Here is a 22,390-nt window from a genome sequence, read left to right as displayed (position 1 = left end):
CAGCTTAGGTCGTGAAGCAGCTTTACTGCAGCTTGGAAAATTAGGATCAAAAGCAGTCCTCTGATTAAAACTTCAGCTGTTGAAAGCTCTTCAGAGAGGAAAGATGTGTGAATGCCGACGTATGGGAGAAATTAAGCAGTCTGAGTATGCATCATTCTTGCATGTAAAGAAAATTGTTCATTGAACCACCATGCTAGCTCATTTCTCAGAGCCGCCCTATCTTAACAAAAATAAATGAAACATCAGAACGATCTGGGAGTAAATTGCCTAAAATACAGTCTGTAACGGGTCAATGTATTAACATATTTAGTATGAATTTAGTAGTTTCTGTGGACATGCAGTTGTTCTGCATGTACCAATGTCAGCCTGCAACAGCAGTTATCTTGGTTTAGATTTAGGACTTTCTCCCACATTTAAAAAAAAAAACAAACGTATACTCTATCACACATTTATCAGCAGTAAAATAATTTCTCTCCAAAAAAACATCTGCTTTGTGATATCATCAGGAATTGGTCTCCTTTTCCTCTGCCCTTCACTATAGCAGCATGATTCCATCAGCCTTAGGGAATCCTGTGAGTCCCTTATGTCCTGCCAGGAGGTTTTTAAACACCAGAAAAAAATTGAATGTTTGAACCCATAAAGAAAAATTATTAGGTTCTCTTTTTGCTGCCATGGTGTTGCTTGCTTTCATCTGCATCAAGTAGAAAAGCATCAGCAGTGCTGGAGGTGTGCTGTTGGGTACCTAAAGACTGAATCTGGTCAGTATTGGCCGCAGGACTATTTGGCATCTGTCTGTTGAGTGTGAAGGAATCCAACCCTGTGACTGTTTTAGATGGATACTAACTGGCTGAGTTGAAGGTGCGGCCTGTAGCTGCAGTGGAGAAAGGCTCAGGGACAGATGGGAGCTATGGGAGCAGCCTCTGGGATGCAGGAGCAGCAAGTCTGGGGCTGTGATTTGAAGATTGTTTGGGGCTGATCCCACTAAGGACAGCAGGTCTTTTCCTCCCTCACAAAACCCAATAAAAGCTGATCACTGATTTTTTTTTTTTTCCGCTTATGTGCTTGTTAGCAGGTTCAGTTCCCTTACTTGCCCGGCTGCAGACCTGCTGGCATGATGCAGGGGGTGGGTAGCTGGCTGAAGCAGCACAGTGCCTTTTGGTCACAGCATAAGCTTATTATCATAAATGAGGCCAGTTTAAACCAATTATGAAGCTGTAGTTTGCAGGAGGTCTGCACGGGGGTTGACCTTTACTTCATTTAATCTTATTTTGGTGCCAGGGTGTTCTGTGGTGTCTAAATGTGAAGTTGTCCACAAGGGCAGTTTCTCTGCATATAAGCCTCCAGCTGGGGGCTATTCTGCAGGTAAGGTACCAGAGTTTGATAGATCTTAACGGTGTTCACTTTTTAAAACCTTGTACCCATCTTAGACAGAATTCAGTGTAGTGTGGGTTGGCATCTGTTTAACTGATGTCTGTTTACACCCGGCCCCAGCCCACTTTTGTGTCTTAAAAGTGATGCTGCGTTGAAGTAAGTGTTGCCTGTTGTCTGTGACATGGATGTGATTTATGGTACTGAGAAAGGGCCATGATTACGGTGAATCCAGCTGCAGCTGCCTGCTCCCTTTGTGGCAGCTCCGTTAGCCTACACACCTACAAGGCATTTGCTCAGTCTTGGAGAGGAGTGAGGAGCCAGAGAGTTATGGAAGAACGTAAAATCAACTAATGAGACAAACAAGCAGTGGCAAATATGACATAACCCAAGCTCGGAGGTTAGCATGAGCCTCATACCTATTCAGAAAATTGCCATGGGCTCGGCTGGAGAGCAACAGAAATGCTCCTGGCGATGAGTGCGGCCGTGGCAGTCACATTCCCTTGCCTGTTTATCTATGTTCCCCGGCTGCAAGGCTGATAGGAAGTGCTTCCTGATCAGCGTGATAAATGGAATTTTGCATGATAATTATGTTTACAGCAGGACAGATGTACTAATAACACGTCCCCTAAAGACTTCAAATGAGCTATAAAAGAACCAAATCTCTGCTGAAAATGCTGGCAGCAGTAGTATTAATTGTGTAAGTTACAGCTGATAATTGTCTTGTTTCATTTGAATGAGGCAGTCAGCTATTAATGGCTTGCGCTCTGTAGTACTAAAACAGCAGACTGCGCAAAATTTGCCGGTCTGGGTAATACAGTTATATATTAGCAGTGCATCCTAATGGACATACTCTAGTGGTTAGGGAAGGGAAGAAGTGTTACAGTTAATTTCTAATGCTGTTTCATCTTTTCTATCAAAATACTTGCTTATGTGCCTTCAGGAAGAGAACTGATTTTTCTTATCTACAAATTGTTTGATGTAAGACAATGCCTGCAGTAAAAAAAACAAGCTTTCTTTGTGGTTATTGAGGACTGAAATGGAGAATGACTAATTAACTGTCTTGTTCCACTTATCCCTTCTCACACTGTTGATGTGAATGAAAATCTTACCCTTGTTTTCATGTGTATGAAAGATCCCACTGTTCTGCAAATCTGTTACAGGGCATGCATAAGTGTGCAAATGCAGAGATATACATATATATAATATAGACATGACCTGAAAACCTGTTAGAATAAGTTACTAAGCCTACTTTTTACGATAGCAATAAAATGAAGCCCAAATCGGTGATCATACTAGGTATTGTGCGAGGTTTACAGTTAAATAAAGATCTTGTAGGTAACTAACCAAACTTAAAACCCCGCTGGTCCAAATTGGATTACTTTTTGTGACATCCTAATTCATTTGCATTCCCAAAGCATGTTTCATTTCATCTGTGGTAAGTTGAGCTGCAGATAATATCCCAGAGGAGCGCGCTTCTAGCAGTCCTAACCCACATCCTTTCTCTGGTTGATTAATCTGTAAATCCTTCAAAATTTCTCTCCTATGCTATTGCATCAAAGTATCCCTGATAAAACATGTGAGCAGAATCCTGAAATGTGTTCCCTTTAGCATGAGAAGGATGCTTTGTGTGTTTCATTAAGCAATACTTCAGGATTTTTTTATGGGGAAACAGGCAGTTGACTTTCTAAATAGCGCAAGATGGGTTCCTTGGTTAGCAAAAGAGAGCTGATGGCCTGGAAGAACTGCCTGGAGATGCTCTGTAAAAACTGTAATGTTCCTTGTAACCTTTCATCAACTTAATCCATTGCTAATGAGCTGCATGTTCATTGCAGTTCATTGCAGAGCTTTAACATTGCCACTGAGTCAGATGACAAAGTGATTTGTTTTAAGTTATCAAGAAAAATCCTCCGACTGATGGAGGATGAGGCAGTAGCGCAACTGTGAAAAAAGTCTCAGCCTCTTGTGTCTAAAGGGTGCCGGTGGAAGTGCAGTGATATTGAGAATAGAAAGGAAGGGGGAGACCAAGAAAACGGAAAATCTTTGTTAGCTTACATCCGCATAGGTTTTATCCTTATGCCTGCTTACCCTAGGGAAATGTTAATGTGATTGATTTGTTCCAGGCAGATAGCAAAGCCTGAAATACCGAATCTATCAATTTCTGCATTGGCTTAGTGTTTTTTCTTCCTAAAACCATTTTAAGAGCGCATGTATTTGAACAAACAAAACACCAACAAGAAAAAATACCCCCCAAAAAAGGGTCTCTGCTAAAGAAGAGGTAAGTAAGTTTTTACATCTATAGTCATGGCATTTGCCATCCAAAGGTCTATTACTCTGCCTAAGCTTGTACTTGGCATAGCTACAGTTGTAGTCCCAACACTACTTCTGCCAGACCCTTGAAATCGCTCAAAGTCAGGGTACGGCACCTCATCTTCAAAAGGACAGGCCCCTGCATTGGCCCAGGTTCCTGTGCCAGGTGTTTTTCAGGTCTGGTGCTGTGATACACACCTCTGCTTCCCAGATGTTTGGGAACAGGCACCTGGGGCAGCCAGCTTTGACTGCTGGGAAGATCTGGAAATGTTCAGTGGTGTCTTACACCCTTCTAAATGCTTTGTTAGTAAAGCTTATGGCAGTCCCCTTTGACAAGGCAGAGGTCCATCATCAGATGTGGGAGTGTGGAGGCTGTCCCTGCCTCTGCTCTCTTGGAAGCAGAGGAGGGAGATCCAGTACAAAACTGCCCCTCCTGGGACTTTACTGTCATTTTTAGACCTTTTCGTCCCCACCTCCTATGAGTACAGGTTTTCAACTGAAGTAATGTACAGGGCATATACACTTGCCATAGGCAGCTTAACATAACATTTCTGTTAACAATTTCTTTGTGATGGGAAGGGCTGGGTAGCTCAGATCCTCCAGACTTCCATAAGGTTAGGGTGTGAACCTGTTCTCAATTAATCATATCTACGAGAAGATGGGTTGCAACTATATTACTAATGATTGCTTTATCTATTTGTTTTCTTATACGCACTGTAGATTAGATCAGGTCAAGGGCTCAAGAGACATTTGAAGTGGGTCACTGTGACACTAGGGGTAGGTCAGCCAACCTGTTCCTTTCTTCACTGCGTAATAATGAATGCAACATATCTGTTGGGTGTGCTGGGGAGAGACTGAACGCGTCAGGAATCATCACTGGAGTTACTTAGTACAGCAATCAGTGTGCTTTAAGAGAGCTGCCTGCTCTTGCATCTGCCTGAGCTGCTGCCTCTGGTTCTTCTGGCATGGCATGGCTGCATGTGGAGATAGTGAAGATAGCACTGGTATGGGTGAACCAAGGCAGGGGAGCTCACTGAGTATGTAAACATGAAATTTGGGTCTTGAGGTGCCTTCTAAAGACTAGCTTTAAAAACTGGTCTTAAAGCAGCCCTCTAAATTGCACTTTGTTGGCCAGATTTGTCACTATGAGATGCTTCTTATTGCTCTGGTAATATAGAATATCAGTAGACCCAGTCTAGCAGAGTGCGCTGGCAGTTTTCCTCACTTTTGATGTGTTGATGAAACTATTTAGAATAGAATACAATAAAATATTTCAGTTGGAAGGGCCCTGAATGATCGTCTAGTCCAACTGGCTGACCAAAGTTAAAGCATGTTATTAAGGGCATTGTCCAAAATTTTTGGAGGTTTTTTTTCCCCCAAAACTGATTGAAAACTGGTATCTCAAAACTGGGTATTTGCTGGCCACCAACTAGTTGGCACCCAGAAAAATTCAGTCCGCTAATAATTAATTTACTAAGTAGAGGACTGCTCACATTACCAGAATAAGCATTATTTCTGTACATCCGATAACGCAGCACTTTGACAGTATGTGGGGAATACAAAAGGCTCTACAGTTAGGACCTTTTCATGTCTTCACATCCAGCTGTTTCTGGGGTGGCAGAGCAGTGTGTGTTCCCCCAGTGAGTGAATGGGGACAGTGCCCTTGGAAGAGGCTGTTTGCAGTAGAGAGTAGGGGAGATGCTTTCTGAGCCTCCAGCCTTTGCCAGTTGCAGTGTGTGCTTCTGGGGAAGTATTGGTCCTGGGAAAGGCAGCTCCCCAGCCTGCAGATGTAGGCTGCGTTTGCCAAGGCAATACAAAGTTCATTAGGGTGACTGCTGGGTTGTGAAAACAGGCAGAGAGGCTTCTTGGCAAGCTTCTCTAAATACTGGACACTACTGTACCCCCATACCTTAACAGTGAGCAAATGATACAGCTACACCACCAAATGTTACCAGTATTATGAGGATCTCTGTAATACTTGCTTACAGGGAGTAGGGAGAAATGGGGGTTCCTTATGGAGATCTGATCTCTTAAATGTCACCCTCTAAACCGTGGTTAGTCTTTGTATGTGTACCTGTGATAAGCTGTACTATCGTGTTCGATTTGTAGCTGGTCTTTCACCTTGAGGATCATATGAACTAAATGTTCTGAATGGAGTAAGCTGGTTTCTGAAAACATTTAAATTTTTAACAAAGATCTGTGCCAGAAGAGAGCAACCTGAGGCTGGAAACATGCCAATTATGATATGCGATGCTGAGCAAGGGACCTCAACAGAGAGAGAAGAAAATGATCTAATCCTCTGCTACTATTTGTCAGCCCAGAGTCCAGTAACAGGAAGATGCTGTGTGCAGTCACAGTGGCAGGGACAGAGGGAAAGAGGGAGGTCGTTTGCTTTTCCCAGGGTGATTATGCTGGCAGGCTCCAGGATCTGTCCCTAGTGAGAAAAGCCGGGAAGAACTGACCCCTCTCTTGTGAGCCCCATGCCCAGAAGCTCACAGGTAGTTCTGGACAGTAAGGATCTTCCTTTACCTTAATAATGGATCTTGTTGTACTGTTTTTGAAATGTGTCTCCACTATTGCAAATACATTTTTAAAGAAAAGCATAAGCAAGTTCTATATTTTAAGTAGGTATGTCTTTTTGTACTCAGGTGTCTTTGGCATTAAAACTGACTGTGTGAACTAACAGGAAAGAAGGCACTATTCCCTGTGGATGTAATAATACTTATAATTGTGGCACTGGACTGTCTTGCATTATCACAGATATCCAAAAGTATACCCAGTATTGGATATCTAAGCTATCCAATATTTGACGTCTTTGAAACACACGAATTTTTGCCTGGAGCTTTAGCAGTGCATGTCCAGGGAAAGGAGGGCATTGATTCCTGGGTATGTAATATGATGGTGGGAAAAGCACCCAATCCTGAGGGAATCCATAGCAAATGTGCCCAGAACTAAATCTGAAGTATGCACCAGTAAACACTCTGCCACCACCTGTGCCAGCATTCATATCTCGTGCATGAAATGCCTCATGCTAGCTTTTGCTTGTTTGGTTTGGTCTTTATGTCCTGCTTACATAGGGGACTTCCTTATTTCCATCAAAAGAACTTTATCTAAGCAATTCACAGTGTCTGGGATATATTTTTTTTTTAGCAATGAGATTTACGAAGTGCCTGTTCAGATCTCTTCTAAGTCCACTGTTAAGATGTGAGATTGAAGGATGTGTTTTTCCATAGAGCACATGTGCATCTGCAGGCAAGACAGGGATATGAGGCTGGGCTGTAGACAACCTAAGAAGTACCACAAATGAAAGAAAGGAAAACAGACAGGAAAAGGCAGCAGTTTAAATTGCATTGTTATGTATGCAGGCTGGAATTAAAGTCTTTTTTATTTTCAGATGACTTAATAGTGCATATATGTGTTTCCATGTGTTATGGTATCTACTGCATACAGCCTTGACTTGCAAGTGAGTTTCTTAGTTAATTCCAGAAATTTGGCTGCTCTGAAATACAACATTACGGGATTTGATACTTTAAAACCTGAACTTACACTGTGGCTTACCCGAGTACTTGATTTAAGTGTTGTTTCTTCATTTCTTTTCTTAGGAATAGGTATCCTTAGGATGTGACATTTAAGAGCAGTGTTGCTTGTGGACAGACCTAAATATTTATTGGTTTACAGTGCACAGTGTGTCACGCAGAAGCCATCGAGAAGCTGTTAGATTCATGTTGATCAGACAAAGGCTGTTATGGTGTGAGTTTTACTGTAGAAAAAAGACATAGAGGATTCATGTGTTCTTTACAGTGCTATTGTATCTGCTTTGGCAAGCATTCTTGTTTTCATAAAGACAGATGATTAATCTTGTTGTTTGCTCCTTTGCTAGTTTTGAGTGTCTTTAATTAAGCTGGTGCCCATTGATGTCTTGCCATGAATAGATGTGTTAGGTTATGAGGTAATGGCTGTTCTGAAAAATTTAGCTGTGGCAGTGTTCAGGCATACTCAGAATAAATCACTGAGCACAAAGCTTCTGAAAGCTATCATGTTGCTGCAGTCAGTAAAGTGAAGACAGTGGATTTGTAAATCATCAGTTACAGATAATACAGGATGTAGATTTTAGGTGCTTCAGGATCTGAGAGAGCTCTGCTGTCTTTAAATGAATCTTACTGAATTGCAGCTGCAGCTCCTCATTATGGCTTGGGTAGAGCCAACCGTAGGAGGGCTGGGCGCAGACTCAGCTGCCTGCAGAGGGAAGGTGGTTGGTTTCAAACAAGATCTGTCTTTAATGAATTGGGAATACAGCTGAGTAAGGTGGAAATGAAAGGGCCCTCAAAATCAACATATGGTGGTTACTCTTCCATTCTCGCTACACTCAACCCTGGTTTTTTTCTTTCACTAGAGATTTCGTATCAATGCCTAATTTTGAATGCATTTCCTCCCAGAATCATGTCTTCTAGCAAGAGTAATAATTAATGTATTGAGTTGAATTGTGCAAGACGCTAAAAAAAACCCAAAACCCAGTTCTGCCATGCATTCTGTTTTTCTGTGTGCATGTGTATACACATTTACTCTATAGAAATACGTTGTCAGTGAACAACTTTCATCTCAGCAGTTCTGGTGTAAGTCCCCTGCCTCTTCACAGTGCTGGTATTCCTGGTTTTGTATTTGATATAACCAGACTCAGGTGATCCCTCTGGGACATTGGGACAGAGCCGTGCTAGAATTTTGTGGGCCATTTGAAGGATCGCACGTGTAAAGCTACATAATTGCTGAACAGAGCATTGTGTTGCATTGCCATGCTCTGAAAGGTCAGCGGGATGCTTCAGTATTGTCAGGTTGATTTCCTTCGTTCTCTCCTACTTCTTTCTTTCTGTACTGATTTGACAGGAGTATGGTTTGTACACACACAAAAATAATCCTACCTTCGGAATGGCAATGTAGGTACTTTTTACACTGAGATGTTACGTGCAGACAGGTCAGCAGGCGGCAGTTTGAGTGCTGTGTATACTGAAGCTTCTGCCTTGGGTATTGCAGGAGGAAGAGGCTTGGAGAAGGAGCTGGATGGCAATAGTAGGATACTCAGTGCAAGGGGGAACATCTGGTTTGGGAAGAGTCTAGCATGGAGGCATGTTTATGCTGTAGCTTTCCCCCATCTCCTTATTTTCTGCCTGTCTTCCTGCTTACCCCTGAAGGTTTATGGAGACCGAGGAGCCATTTGGCTGGTGTTTAGTCTTTTAACTGTTGCTAGCTTAAGGTGTGAAGGTCTCTCTCCTTGCAATATGTATCCCAAGGGGAGCAACAGCAAGTTGGGGTTCCTGCTAGCTCAGCATTTCTGCATTGGAGACTTTCCTTCACAGCCCACTGCAGAAGGCTGTGGTCTTAAACCATGTTTGCATCCTGCCTGCACACAGGTGACAGCTAAATGGAGGTGTCTTGGTATGTTCCCTGTGTGTTTGAGTTGGACTGCTGAATTAACAAGGTAACCCATTTTCAGCATGTGCCAGCTGCTTCTAACTGCTGTTGTGGGTAGCCTCACCAGCAACGCTGTGCAGCTTGGAAGTCCGGAATGGAGTTTGATGTCCTTTGCAGAGAATGGCTCCACTGCATAATTATAGTAGCAGGCAATTAAAAACTGCTTTGTATCAGTTTGCGTAGCTCCTGGAAACTCTCTTTCCCTTAATAATTTTTAATAGTCTCAGGGTTTGTTTTTCCTGTGTTTGTCTTCCTGTGATATTGGCAAAAGATAGGAAGAAAATGAGCTTGGACATAGGAATCCCAGTAAAAACTTTGGAGGGCGGGCGAGAGGTGACTCATTAGCAGGTCTTTCATCTGGGTTCAGGCTGGGTCGTGGAGTCAGGGGTCACCAAGTGAATGGGGATTTGTACACAGCTGATGCCTTGTATAATATTTCAGAAGAGTGTATTAATTGACAGTGGCTTAGTCTGGGTGTTTGGGCAGAGGCGTACAGCCAGCAGGCTGGGGAGGAGCCAGGGAGAATTGGCTTTGAGGTTTCCCCAGGGTGGCGAAGGGGCTGGGGACAGGGACATTGCCTGTGTCTGGCAGCTCCTTGCTGACTGCTCCCCTGGCCCAGGAGAGAGCCAGCAGCTGCGTTTCTGTTTATACCCAAATCCACACTCCAAAGCAGTCGGGGGGGAGGATGGTAAATGTACCTTATTCAAAACTCAAGAGTTGCTTGCAAGATATGTTTGTGGCCAGTATGTGCTGAAGAAACTGAATTACTGAACAGCCATGGTTTGTTGTGCATTGTAGACCAAAACTATGTTAATATATGTGTGTATTTACTTGTAATATGTATGTATTTACTTTTAATCTTCCTTTTTTTTCCATTCTAGCACTTAGAAGCCTAATTTTAGATCTCATTGAGTACTCTCCTTGTTTTCCTTATACTGTTCAAACCATTTTGGTGCTGGAAGGATCATTATGAATGAGAAGACAGCCCTAGGGGTTGATGTTCCAGTAGAGGCAGGATCAAGGTGAACCTCTGCCTGGTTTGACCTATTGGAGCTGCACATCCAGAGCATGTTTTGGTAACTCCCCAGGGAGTGTTTGCAAAGGACTGGGGTTGCTTTTGGGCAACGGAAGGTTGGCTTTTGGGCAAGAGCTCCTCTCTGAGCCTGGAGCTGGCACCTTTCAGAAGGGTAGATGGATGGCAGAGGGAAACCCCCTACCTCTAGGCAGACCCTGAGGTATCCTGAACTCATTCCTCACTGCTGCAAATTTTATAATTATTTTCTTTCCACTCCCCTTGTGTACGTATCTAAGGTAGTCTTCCTGTCTGCATAGGAGACACCTTTTGTGATGAAGGCACAGTGAAAATAGAGAATTCAGCATTTTCCAGTGCCAAGCACTCTTGTGCTTTTCTGGTGCTCCCAAGCCACAATATTAGAAATGCGGTTGTGGCCAGAAGGTAACAGCCCCGGTATTTCTGCCTCGTAGCTCTTGTTCATACACATTCATGTTCCCTGGCCACCTGCAGGGAGGAGGTGACCCAGTGAGCATGTGAACTACCGACAGCCTTCAGCTGCTGAAATGGCTTTGCCCTCCCAGTTCAGATGAACAGCAGTCATGGATCCATCATCGCTGCATCTCTGAAGGCATTCAGTTGTCCCAGGCAAAATGGAGAAGCTTGTCCTGAGGGACGCTTTTGTTCTGGGAGCCAGCGACACCCGTGCTACTGACCTCAGCTGTTGTGGGCTTGTAATCTTAACAGAAGCAGGGGGGATCTACGCCCACAACTTTCACCAAAATTAGGCATATTTGAAATGCAGCTTTTTCTTCCTGGTTTTGTAGCTGTGCTGGAAAGTCATTACACATAGATTTATTTTTCCTTATCTCTTGGATTATCATCGGCTTGCTTCCTTCCTTCCTGGGTGAATTTATCCAGTGTTCTGATTACAGCTCCATTTTTTTTATCACCACCTGTCTATGGTGCTTAAGATTTTGTACATTTAATGTGATTGACCTGAGTATTTTGCAGCAGTTGACAGTGGTTGGTTATGGTGAATCTTTTTGCAGTCTACTCACTTTGGCTATTCGAGGTTTTGGTTACAGACCAACTTTATTTTATTTGTCCTTTTATTTTATTTTCTTGTGTGCTTGTATTTTAGTTCATATTTGGAGCTAAGCCACATATTAACCTGACTTTGGAGAGAGGAAACAGACAACATTTTAGGTTTCAAGAAACTTCCAGAGGTTCAGACAGCTGGTCAAAGATACAGCCAGTATGCAAACAGGGTCATAAATATCTTAGAAAACAGCCCTTTAAAATACCAGGACATCAAATATCTCTTTGGTTTCTTTCTTTGGGCTGGGCTTGGAATTCAATTGTAGGTTATTGGTTCTTTCTGGGCTCGTATAACAATTGCGCAGGGGGGAAATGGGAAAAAATTATTTTACATAGGTGTTTAAGGGAAAGTGGTATTACATGATTTTAAAACAAAAAAAGTCCGTAAGTTGCATGAGTCTGTGACCAACAGTGTCCTACAGGGGCTGATTGTTAGAACTAGGAGGTCATCATCTTTCCAGAGCTGAACTGCTTTCTTCTGTATGCGTGGGGAGAGAGGAGTGAGTTTGATATACTTAGGATGTGCTGGTTAAACTAGGAGGAATTTTTTTAAGGCTTTCCATGAATTAGGAGAAATTAACATTTTTAGTGAAACATCTTTCATTTTGTTATTAAGGGCAATTGTATTTTAGTATGTGTTAGCTGGCTGACATTTACTCTGCACAAGTTTTAAAGGATTTTATAATGAAAATGCATCTGCCTAAAGACTTACCCCAAAGCCTGAATCCTGTGTGAGTCAGATAGTGCTATTTTGGTTTTGTCTGCATATACATTTCTTTAACAATAGAAGGATTTTCCCCTAATTATTGCTGAAATAGGACATTTTTTATTATAAAATGGCTTTCAACACAGCTTTACATCAGAATTATGGTGATGTGTGATAGAAGTGTTTAGGTTACTTCAGTGCAATTGTCTACGTATACTGGCTGCTATACCATGTTAATAAATTTTTGAAAAATAGCCCTTTTAGCAGTCAGGGCTTGTCTACACAAATTCTTTCCTGAAGAAAGAAAGATGATAAATTAATTTAAATATTAAACACCAGTTGAGGCAATTAATTTTTAATTAAGACAGTGAAAAACTGGTTTTGCTTCTATGCCCTGGAACACCCTTTCAAAGGCTTTGCTTTTCCAAAACAGTTTTTTTTTTAATGTGTGTGGCACAGGATGTGACTTTGTTCACAGCAGGTAGGTTCATTACTTGGCATTTCTGGTATAATATCCAGCTGTGAGAGCTTATAAAATACTGGTATTTAGGTCATCTTAATTAGACTTCAAAATAAAGATTTAAGATAAAGTGGAATAATTGCACATACTTCATTGCGGCTTGAGCTGCTTCAGTGAAAAGAAGGTGTGATTCCTGGGTAGTATGAACTGATTTCAGCAGAATTGCTGCAAATCATCCTCACCAGTGCTCCTGTGATTGTTCAGGGAGCTGAACTGATTAAAACTAATGATTTTGGGGAGAGGTGAAAGACATAGTAGCTTTCAGCTGGGTTGAGTGGTGCTGGACTGGATATGCTTGCTCTCATTGCTGCTGACACCAGCACAGGGAGGGGATTGGGCTGGGGCAACCCCCAGATGTATCACTGCAGGCTTCTGGGTGACCTATGCTTCTTCATTACTGGTGATTAGGGGGAGGTTATCGGCTTCCTTCCTTCCTTCCTTCCTTCCTTCCTTCCTTCCTTCCTTCCTTCCTTCCTGGACAAATTTATCCAGAGTTGTGCATATGTTCACACTAGTTGAGAGGGAGCTCAGGTATCAGTGCTGCTCACCCAAGCTTGGGTGAGCAAAGACCTTCTCCCCCTTCGTTGTGCAGACTCACTTGCTGTGTTGGGTCCCCAGGGAACTGCAAGATCACTATCAGTGAAATCAGCGTGAGCATTTTTGTGCCAAGAGGGGTGGCAGTGATTCCCATCCAGCCTGTGTTGCATTTGAGGTTAGTAGGCAAAAACTGGGAGGCAGCGTTCCTCATGCTGTTCTTAAGAAGTTGAGACCAGCAAGGGAAGCCAGAGGAATTTGAACAGTCAGAAGGCAACTGGACAACCAGCTGATGAAATGCAGTTGTGTGTATTTCTGCCAGCCAATGCGTTTGCCTTAATAACATGCAAATGCAGGATCTTGAAACCCATCTCTGCAAAGCCATTGGCAGTGTTGTTGAGGATGGGGCATAACTTTGGGCAAGGAGAGGCTTGGAGGGGGGTTGCAGTGGCGGCTGGAATATGCGTCTGGTGTTGTACAAGTGCCCTACGGGTATCTGAGAGGTAGCTAGGGGAAATACTGTGTGACTAGTTTGATAAAATTAGTACAAAGAAGGTGGCAAGGTTGTGTCTCTTGGCTAACAACATGCAATGTGTGCTTTTGGTGTTGCAGCATCACAGGATGGGAGGGTACTGTCATTTAAGTGTGTTATTAAAGCTACTGACGTATAAAGAGCTATTAAAAAGCAACAGGTATTGTCTGCTAAATCAGTGGTGCTGGAGTTGAGAATTCCAACTTCTGTTTATGGACCAATGTAACTGAGAATGGAGAGGGAGCTCCTCCCCATCTGAATTTCTCCCTGTGAGAGCATCTGCATATCCTCTGACTGTGGATAGGGCCAAGGGCGTAGGAGACAGGTGTTTGGTCTCTTCTTCCTTGTCTACACCAGCAAGTTCAGCAACCCTGAAAAGCACTTTGTTTTTTCTTAGCATTTTGAAGGTGTATCCTATCTTGCACCAGATCTTCTAAAATTCTAGTTTAGACAAAGCCTGAGGGGATTTAGGTTTGCATATTTTCCTAAGAGGATTATGCTTCACACTTAGTTGCTCTATAAATTGTTTGAGGGGTTTTTTTATGATTTTCTAAGTACACCAAAAGCCACATGCACATTCAAACAGTCCTTAAATGTGTTGTCTGGGGGTTAGTGATAGAAATATTTTGTTTGAACTGGTAGTAAACTGAATCGCTGAACCTGAGGGTTATTTTGAACTGTAAAACATTCTGGTGGTAATCAGATTTGCAGCACGGCTGCAGGAGCAGTTGTAGCAGTGCAACTGGAGGGGCTAGCGAGTTGCAAGGATTAGAAACTGCTTACACTGGCATTAGAGAAAACAATTTATTGTGAAAATAAAGCCCAGGAATAAATCAATGAGCACCTTTCCAAGCATGGGGGTGCTCTTTACACATTGAGATTCTGGAAACTCTTTGCTTGCAGATCAAGGCAGTAAGGCAGCTCGGTGAGAAGGATATTAATGTAATTGGGGAAGAAATGGTGGTAGCCTCTGAGGACTTTTATCATTTAAGTTCATACTTACTAAATCACTGGCGAGATACTGTACACCTCAGCAGTGGCCCCTGGGGGTGATGGGTGCTGCCACTCCTCGTGCTAGCTGTGTGCTGCAGCATGGTGCCTTTGCTGCACTGGCTGTCGCAGCTGCTTGACACCCACTGACGGAGCAGTTTTGATGATTGCCAGCTTTATTTTTGATTATGTGCCTGCGGGTGGGCTGTATCTTATACATTTATTTTTTGTATTTACGATGTTTTTTGGAGGGCTCGGTGCAGCTCTTTGTTTTGTGCTGTTGTTGGAGCGTTTGGAGGTTGTGCATCAGCAGTTGCTGCTGAAACCAAGCTTGTACTGGGGCTTCTTCCCTGCCCACTAGAAGAGTTAGAAAACTTGAAATGCCAAGATTTCCTTACTTCATTTCACTGAGGGTAGAGGAAGGATCTTACTCAGCTGTAGAAAACTCCTTTAAAACAGGATTAAACTTACCTGTGCTGCTGACAGGGATGGCCAGAGTTGCCTTTTAAACTGCTGGTTTGTCCCCACTGCTGCCAGCTCTACCATCTTTTGTCTCTCTTCAGTCACTCCTCACGGGAGTGGTGGGATGGGCATCACTGAGAAATGAGTGGCATTTATCTGGTAAAAAGAGCAAGGGGCAAAGAGAAGTGTGTCCTGTGGCAGTGTGATAAAATTTACGTCTGCATTATTTTATCGAAGAGCTGTACTTGTAGTGTTGCAGGCTATATACCACAGCAAATGTGGGGCTGGTGTTAAGTGGGTGTTAAACCCTTGAAGGAAGGAAAACCTGAAAGCACAAACTAAGGAGGAGCTGTTGGGAAGTTTCAGCTCCTGTTTTGCTGTAGAAGCTTGTATAGAATAAGTTTGCTTCTGGTTGGGATAAAATAGATTTGGTAAGATAAGCAGAATGGAATAAACCTTATAAATATCCAAGGTGTGGCTTGGCTAGTGAACGGTGGTTTACGGGCTTTACTAAGTAAGACCTCTGAGGACTTTCTCGTGCCCTCTAACCAACGGTGATGTTTTGTGTTCTGTTTTCCCTGCAGACGTCGGTTGATCTCCCAGCGATCTTCTCTGGAGACTCTGGAGGACATCGAGGAAAACGCCCCACTGCGGAGGTCATTTTATTTACTCTGTCTCTCTGGTTACTTGTCTCTAAGGCATGTGCGTGGACAGACTCACTGTTCCTTCCCATGTTGAAAAGTAGCTGGGTGTTCACATTAAGATGTTCTTCATAGTGGGTAAAGGTATTGAAACCTCACGCACTGTGCAAGGTGGTAGGTGACATGAATTACACGTTCCTGGCTTTAGGTTATTAAATAAAAAGTCAGGTTTTAAATAAAATGTCAGGAAGTGAAAAGTCAGATTTGATTAATAGAAGAGTTTAGTTGTCACTAACATGAATGACTAGCCCCTAACATATGTAGTACCTTTGAAAAGTGAGTACAGCTGGTTTAATAAAGTAAGCTTTTGAAAGTTAGTATTTTTACTATCATTTTTAATGGATTTTTATTGTTTGTTTTCTCAGCACATGCAGTCTTATTTTGGTAACCAGCGTTACTGGCTTTGTGTGTTGGCTGGTAGGTTTGTGACTGCCACCTCACTAATAAATCTGCCCCCATATTTGTTGTATCAGCAGCTTCAGTGCAGTTTTATTTCTGCATCCAGGAGTCCACAGCTTCTCTGAGGACCACAGTAATTAGTCAATAGGCAATCCCCTGGGGTGATGGAAAATGGAGCAACTGCCTAACAGTTCAGAAATGGACTGATGAGTAATCTGACCAGTGCATGGTATGCTTTCAGGTCAGCTGTTTGGCGAGGCAACAGCTTAATTTTGCAAGTCTCTTTATCTTAGGACCTGTAATTCAGCTGGTTCGCAGCGGTGTTTAGCCTATAGATTTGTTTATCCACTTGCAGATTGGCTGTCTCTCCCCACCTCGAAGCAAAGACTTAATAGCAGAGGCTGTACTAACTGGCCTATTACCAAGGCTTGATTATTTCTACAAAGCTTGCTGCTGAATGCTTGCCAGCATGTTACGGAGCATTCTCATAATTGATTCAAACATGTATAATTGGCAAAGATAAACACGAAGTATGGTTTGCAAGGCAGTATTTTTACTTGCTAATTTGCAGAATTGGTGGTAGAACCTCTCTCAGTGGTATTTTCCCGTGAAGAAGCTAACAGAGCTAATTGCGACCAGACGGTCAGGGAATCTCATGGATTTTACTAACAGGAGGAAGGCAGAAATGGCAAAGCAGGGGTCCCTGTCTTGGGGTGCATCCCTGCAGCATGATGGCTTTTGGGTACAGCAGCAGGGACTGGCAGTCCCTGGTGGCTTGGGACCCGTAGTCTGTGGTTTTAGTCCCACAAAAGGACCTGTGGGAGTCGGGAAGCTGCTGAACTCTGCCGATGCATAGGAGAGGATGGAAAAAATAGGTTAGGGAGGCTCAATGCAGACAGACTGTGCTGGTTCTGTGCACCGGTCGAGGATGCTTGTCCCTTAGCTCCCACAGATGACGCTGCAGCTGCGGTCCAGCAGCCCTGGCTGCGCACTGAGCGCGGGAGGTCTCCGATGCCTGCGCGCTCCGCCGTGCCTTGCAACAAAACAGCACTGAGATGAAACAGAGAAAGCTTTCACATGTGCTGTGGTTTCAGCTGATTAAAAAGAGCAAGGCTGAAAGCTGGGGGGAGGATATTGCTGTTTGTCTCATTTCTCTTCCTTCTGGCAATTTCTTTCTCTAACTGCAATTTTAAAAGTGCGTTCAGATGTAAAATAGAATTAAAGATTAATGTTTTGAAGAGTGATTTTTTTTTTTTTTTTAATTTTTCCCTGAGGTAATTTATTTTATTTTCAGGTATTTTTGTGCTGTCAGGAATGTGAAGAGTAATATTTAGAGTTAAAAATAATCAGAATTATCTTTGCAAATGAGAGATTTTAAATGTTTCTGAAATTAAAACAAGAGAGAACTTTCCTCAGTAGCCCCTTTGTCAGTAGCAGAGGACTATACAAATGTGTGGGTGTTGGTGTGGTGGGAAAATCGCTTATTTATCAGGTTTTATTTTGGTTTAATTTTTTTCCACTGGAAGCTTGGGCTAAGCTGTCATGGCCATTACAGGAAGTTTTATTTTGCTGAGATTTTGTTATGATGTGTTTTTTTGCATGAAGGGAGGAGTGGTGGTGCCTTTTCTTACAATTATTTTAAATATTTTTTTTTTATTTGAGCTGTCACATTTCCAGACTTATTGTCTTTATTGTTCTTGCTGATTCCTAACACAGGGTGACTTGAATCATTTGTCTTGTCTTTCCTTCCTGCCTTTGTGTAGACTTCTTGGCTGTACAGCAGAGAACTGAGTCCTTTTCTTGTTTTCTCTTCCCCCCCCCCTCCCCGTGATTTATTTTTCAGATGTCGAACACTCTCAGGATCACCCAGACCAAAGAACTTCAAGAAGGTTCATTTTATCAAGAACATGCGGCAGCATGATACCAGAAATGGCAGGTACTGTGCATGCAAAGGCTGCTTCTACAAAGGCAATCCATGGGCGCGAGGGGGAGGGCAGGGTCAGCATCCCTGTGCAAGAGCACAGCATGCCATTGCCGCTTACTGAATGTGATGGACTTTAAAATAGTCTGTGAAGGTGCAGGCTGCAGTGCATGCTCCTTCCTCGAGGGAAGTACGAGTCAATGGAAGTGCTGGCCCATAGATTTTTAAGACCTGTGTCTCTTTCATACAAATACCCTGCGTGAAAGGAAAACGTGCGGTGCTGTCAGAGTAAGCTAGGCATAATCTGGTTGTTTTTCTTTGAGGGTAGTGCCAGGTGCTAAGTGTGAGAGGGGCACATGGCCAAACGTGCCTGGAACAAGTTTAGCAACAAGTGAATGATACTTCAACATCTGTTAGTGGATACAAAGTGCTGGCTGGGTAACGCGCGGCTGGAGGTGGCTGTGGCAAGGTGAGGAGCGGGATCCTTGTCTTCAGGGCAGACGCAGGCAGAGGGGCTCCTGGGGGATGTGCGAGGGGTGCAGCTGCGGCCGCAGCACCCCTGAGCTGGGACCTGCACTGCCCAGATGGCAGCCAGAGGCACTGGTGGGACCTGTACAGCAGCGGTCGGCTGGGACTTCACGTACTGCAGAGGTATGGTGCCTGTCGTCATGCTCCCATCAGCAAAATAGGTTCTTTATTGCAGTATCATCCAGCTCGGAAGTGAAACTAGCTCCTCCCTGCTTATAAAGAAGACATCTGCCCTCTGTGCTTTTTTTTCCCAAGATAGTTTCCCCATGTGCCTTGCGTTTTTATTCTTGTCCTTCCAAACCTGAATAGGTTTGCAATAGCCTACCTGAACAGGTTGCATATAGACCAAACCCTCCCACTGAGAACTGACCCATGCACGTACCTGTTCGCATACAGCTGCCATGGGTGTGAACCACGTACGTTCCTGTGGACCAGCTTGTGCGTGTAGCCTGTGGTTTCCATCAGACATGGAATGAGGTCAATAGAAATTGTGACATTATGTTTGAACCACAGGTTTTATGAATTGAACTCTGGTAGGTGTTACTTGGCTCAAGCAAAATTTTCCTCACATTTGTTCTCAGACGTACAATTAAATGCAGTGAAAGGTAGTAATCAACATAAACGTTGCAGAAGGTGGGATGACGGCTTTTTAGAAACAGCTCTTACAGCAAACAAACGCATACAGAACTGTTGACTGTTGTTTGACTAGCAGCTGATTATTGTCATTACAACAAATACATGTGGAAATCAAATGCCGAAAAGCAGCCCTCTAACTTTAGTCTGTTTTTTGCATAAATAGATGTTTGCTCTAGGAATTTCTTACAGCACAAAATACTTGTAAGTTATTATGCAAATTCCACAGAGAACGAGTAATTTCTGAGATGTGTCTATAAAATACATGCATAAGCCTGATAGAAACATTACCTGCAAAAAAATGAATAAATACTTGATTCATAAACTCTTTTCTCTTATCTTTTGCAAAAAAGTATTTGTAGGATATATGCAGCATTTTATCTTAATTCATAGATCAGCCATTATGTCTGATAATATAACTGATTTTTTTTGCTGAGAAGACAGTGCGAAAGCTTCTGTTATTCGACCGGTTTCTTATCTTTATTAGCAGACACAGTTTTCCAGAATATTTTCACAATCATAGTGAAGATCTCTTAATCTAGCATACAGATACAATTAGCATATGATAGACAGTTTTGGAAGTGCTTTTCATCCTATGGACAAAGAGCCACAGTAGTATTAGCTAAAAATAAAATGCAAAGTCAATACTTTGTGTCACCCCTAAGGCCAGCTAAGTCTAGCAATAAGTAATGTGAGCGCATACCTTGTTTTTATGAGAGATCTGGGTGGTGTTGCAGTTGCTGAAGTTAATAGGCATTCTGGATGAAAAGGACCTTGAAGTTCAGGTGGATCAGCTTTATGTATTCATCGTAAAATCAACAAAGTTTTTAAGTACCTCAAGACATTTAGAGCTGGTGTCCTCCCCAGTGACACAGAGGAGCCACAGGTATTGGAGTGGATAGAAAACCCTTGTGGGGCTCCTTCCCATGCCCAGGACCTCGTCCCAGGCAGCTTGTGCACGGTCGTGCAGAACACAGGTGGTGTGCCAGGCTGCAGTTGGGCTGTCTGAGCTCTCTGCAGAAGTCCTGACCCTTCTGTCACAGCATGTCAGCCTTTCACTCAACTTGAGGAACCCAGCTTTGAAAGCATCTGTCTACACAGGATGTATTTTTGAATTGTGAAGTTGATAGCTGGGCTATAAAATAGCTAGCGCTTTTAGTAATTGTTTTACTGGCTTGTGACTGACAGTGAAGAAAACTGCAGCGTGGATGATAGCTCAGGGCACCTTTCTCTGGTAACTGCCCTTATTTGTGGCTTTCAACCTGTAAAGTGACATGTCCTTGTCCTGTGGTACTGAGAGCTCTTCCCCCTCAGCCCCAGGGATGGCATGTGCTGAGCAATGATGCTCTGGGTCCAGCCTTCAGGAGTCCAGCAGCAAGGCAGGACTGGCTGTGGGAAAAAGAGTTCAGCTATTTAGCACAGAGGAAAATCACCTATACACAGACCGCAGCTTATCAGGCAGTCCTTGTAAAGCTTCCTGTTGATGGTTCTGGGCACTGGTTAAACCGGTTTCTTCAGATTTCTAGGACATGGCTTATTAAAGGAGCTGGAAAATTGCGTTTCCTAGATTGTATTATCAAAGCACTCTTGTAAAATAGCACAAAATTAATTTTCCCATTAAAAGACAAAGACAAGTCAGCCCTGACATACAAATTAGCACACGTAGCCACCGGTGTGTGGTTTTACCCACTTTACTCAGCATTATTGGTGCTATCTTCCCTTACTGTGAAGCAGATTTCCTATCTAGCAGTAACAGGCCACCAAAGCAGCAACCTGAGCCAGCTGAACAAACAAATTCGTGGTGAGAACGGGACAAGAACATTTCTACAGTCATCCTATATAGCAGATAAAAAGCAGTAGAACAATGCTCCTCTCCCACCCCCATGCCATTGCTTTCTTAATTTTTTTGTTAGCACACAGATCTAAGCCCTTGTCATTGTGGAAATGCACACACATGTACTTTTAAGAGGCTGACTGTTTGCATTGTCCTCACAGTTGATAATTACTCTCAGCCACCTTCCCATAGCCCCAGCTTGGACTTGGGAGGATCCAAAATGATGGCTGCTACCCAGGCAGCATCCGTGGTTTCTGTGTACACCTTTGCGTGCAGGGCAGCAAAGCCCTGGTAGTCAGACATCATTGGTCAGGTATGAGAAAAGCGGCTATAGTATTCTGCATGTATATCACGTTGCCTGATCACAGCCTTTTCAACATAGTCAAACCTAGGCAGATGCTAAAAACCCCAGACATTATTCTTCTTCAAGCTAAGCGAATTCCTGATTCTGTTGAGCACCTTGTGCTCAGTAAGGTTTTTTAGTTTCATAACATACACCTCCTTAAAGAAGTAGGAAGATTAGCTTTTACAGTCTCAGACAGTTGCACATTGTCAGAGCTCTCCTGCAAAATAATGGTTGCTCTGCACCATAGTAATTAGTACAACTTCTTGGTGAAATGTGATGATTAGAGAGTTAAAACCTTTTCAGGAAGTGATTTTAAACACGTCTAGGTGGCACAGTGGCAGTCAGGGCTCATAAACCTGCTCTGACTCAAGCTGCTTCTGATGTCGAAGATAACTCATTCAGAGCTGCACATGATCATAGATGCCCTTTGTTGAAGAGTTGAAAGCCAGGAAAATGCTTTTCTCCCATAAACAATAATTGGATTTTCTTGACCAGCAACGGGCTTCCACCACACCTTCTCCAAAGCATACTTTACGGCAAGTTTCTGGACTTTCTGTCCCAGCAAGTCATTGCAGGCTTTCAGAATTTTTTTCTTTTCCTTGCCTGTCACCAGACCTCTAAATGAAATGCTGTTTTATCCCTCGGTGTTGAGCTTCTGACCACTGCCTTCCCTGCTTTTCTTCCAGTCCAGCTCCTAAGGCTGTTTTGCACCAGCTTCCTCCAGCAGCTCTGCAGATAAGGTTTTGTGGCATCATGGCAGTGGAGGCAATGGGCTCCTCTCCTGCTCAGCCTGGGAGATCTTTATGTAAAGAGAGTCCCTCAGTTTATGGAAAGAGAGGCAATACTTGGGTCCCAAGAGAAAGAAGTCTGAAGAAACCTGAGGCTGGGCTGGGGGCTTTTTATTTACCTTCTGGTCTGATTTCTTTCTGATACACAGAGCAAGTTTTCCGGGGTAACTTCCCACTGTTGTCTTTGCTTGTGGACGTAGAAGCACCATTGTTTTTTCTGTTCAAGTTTTAAGAAATGA

The 22,390-nt window shown here is 43.2% G+C and overlaps 1 protein-coding gene across 2 annotated transcripts in view; it reads left to right on the top strand.

Annotated features, from left to right (window-relative positions):
- The window catches only part of CABLES1 (Cdk5 and Abl enzyme substrate 1), an 81,633-nt gene that overhangs the window by 28,518 nt on the left and 30,725 nt on the right, over window positions 1-22,390 (top strand). For both annotated transcript variants that reach the window (XM_055800718.1, XM_055800717.1), the window contains exons 2-3: window positions 15,586-15,657; window positions 17,945-18,037. In XM_055800718.1, coding sequence (XP_055656693.1) covers window positions 15,586-15,657; window positions 17,945-18,037 — 165 coding nt within the window. The remainder of the gene's footprint in view (window positions 1-15,585; window positions 15,658-17,944; window positions 18,038-22,390) is intronic.

This window comes from Falco peregrinus, chromosome 3, assembly GCF_023634155.1.
Source record: "Falco peregrinus isolate bFalPer1 chromosome 3, bFalPer1.pri, whole genome shotgun sequence".
NCBI classification, from domain to species: Eukaryota; Metazoa; Chordata; class Aves; order Falconiformes; family Falconidae; genus Falco; species Falco peregrinus.
Note: the sequence above shows the minus strand (reverse complement) of the source record. Positions and strands in the feature narration are given on the sequence as shown.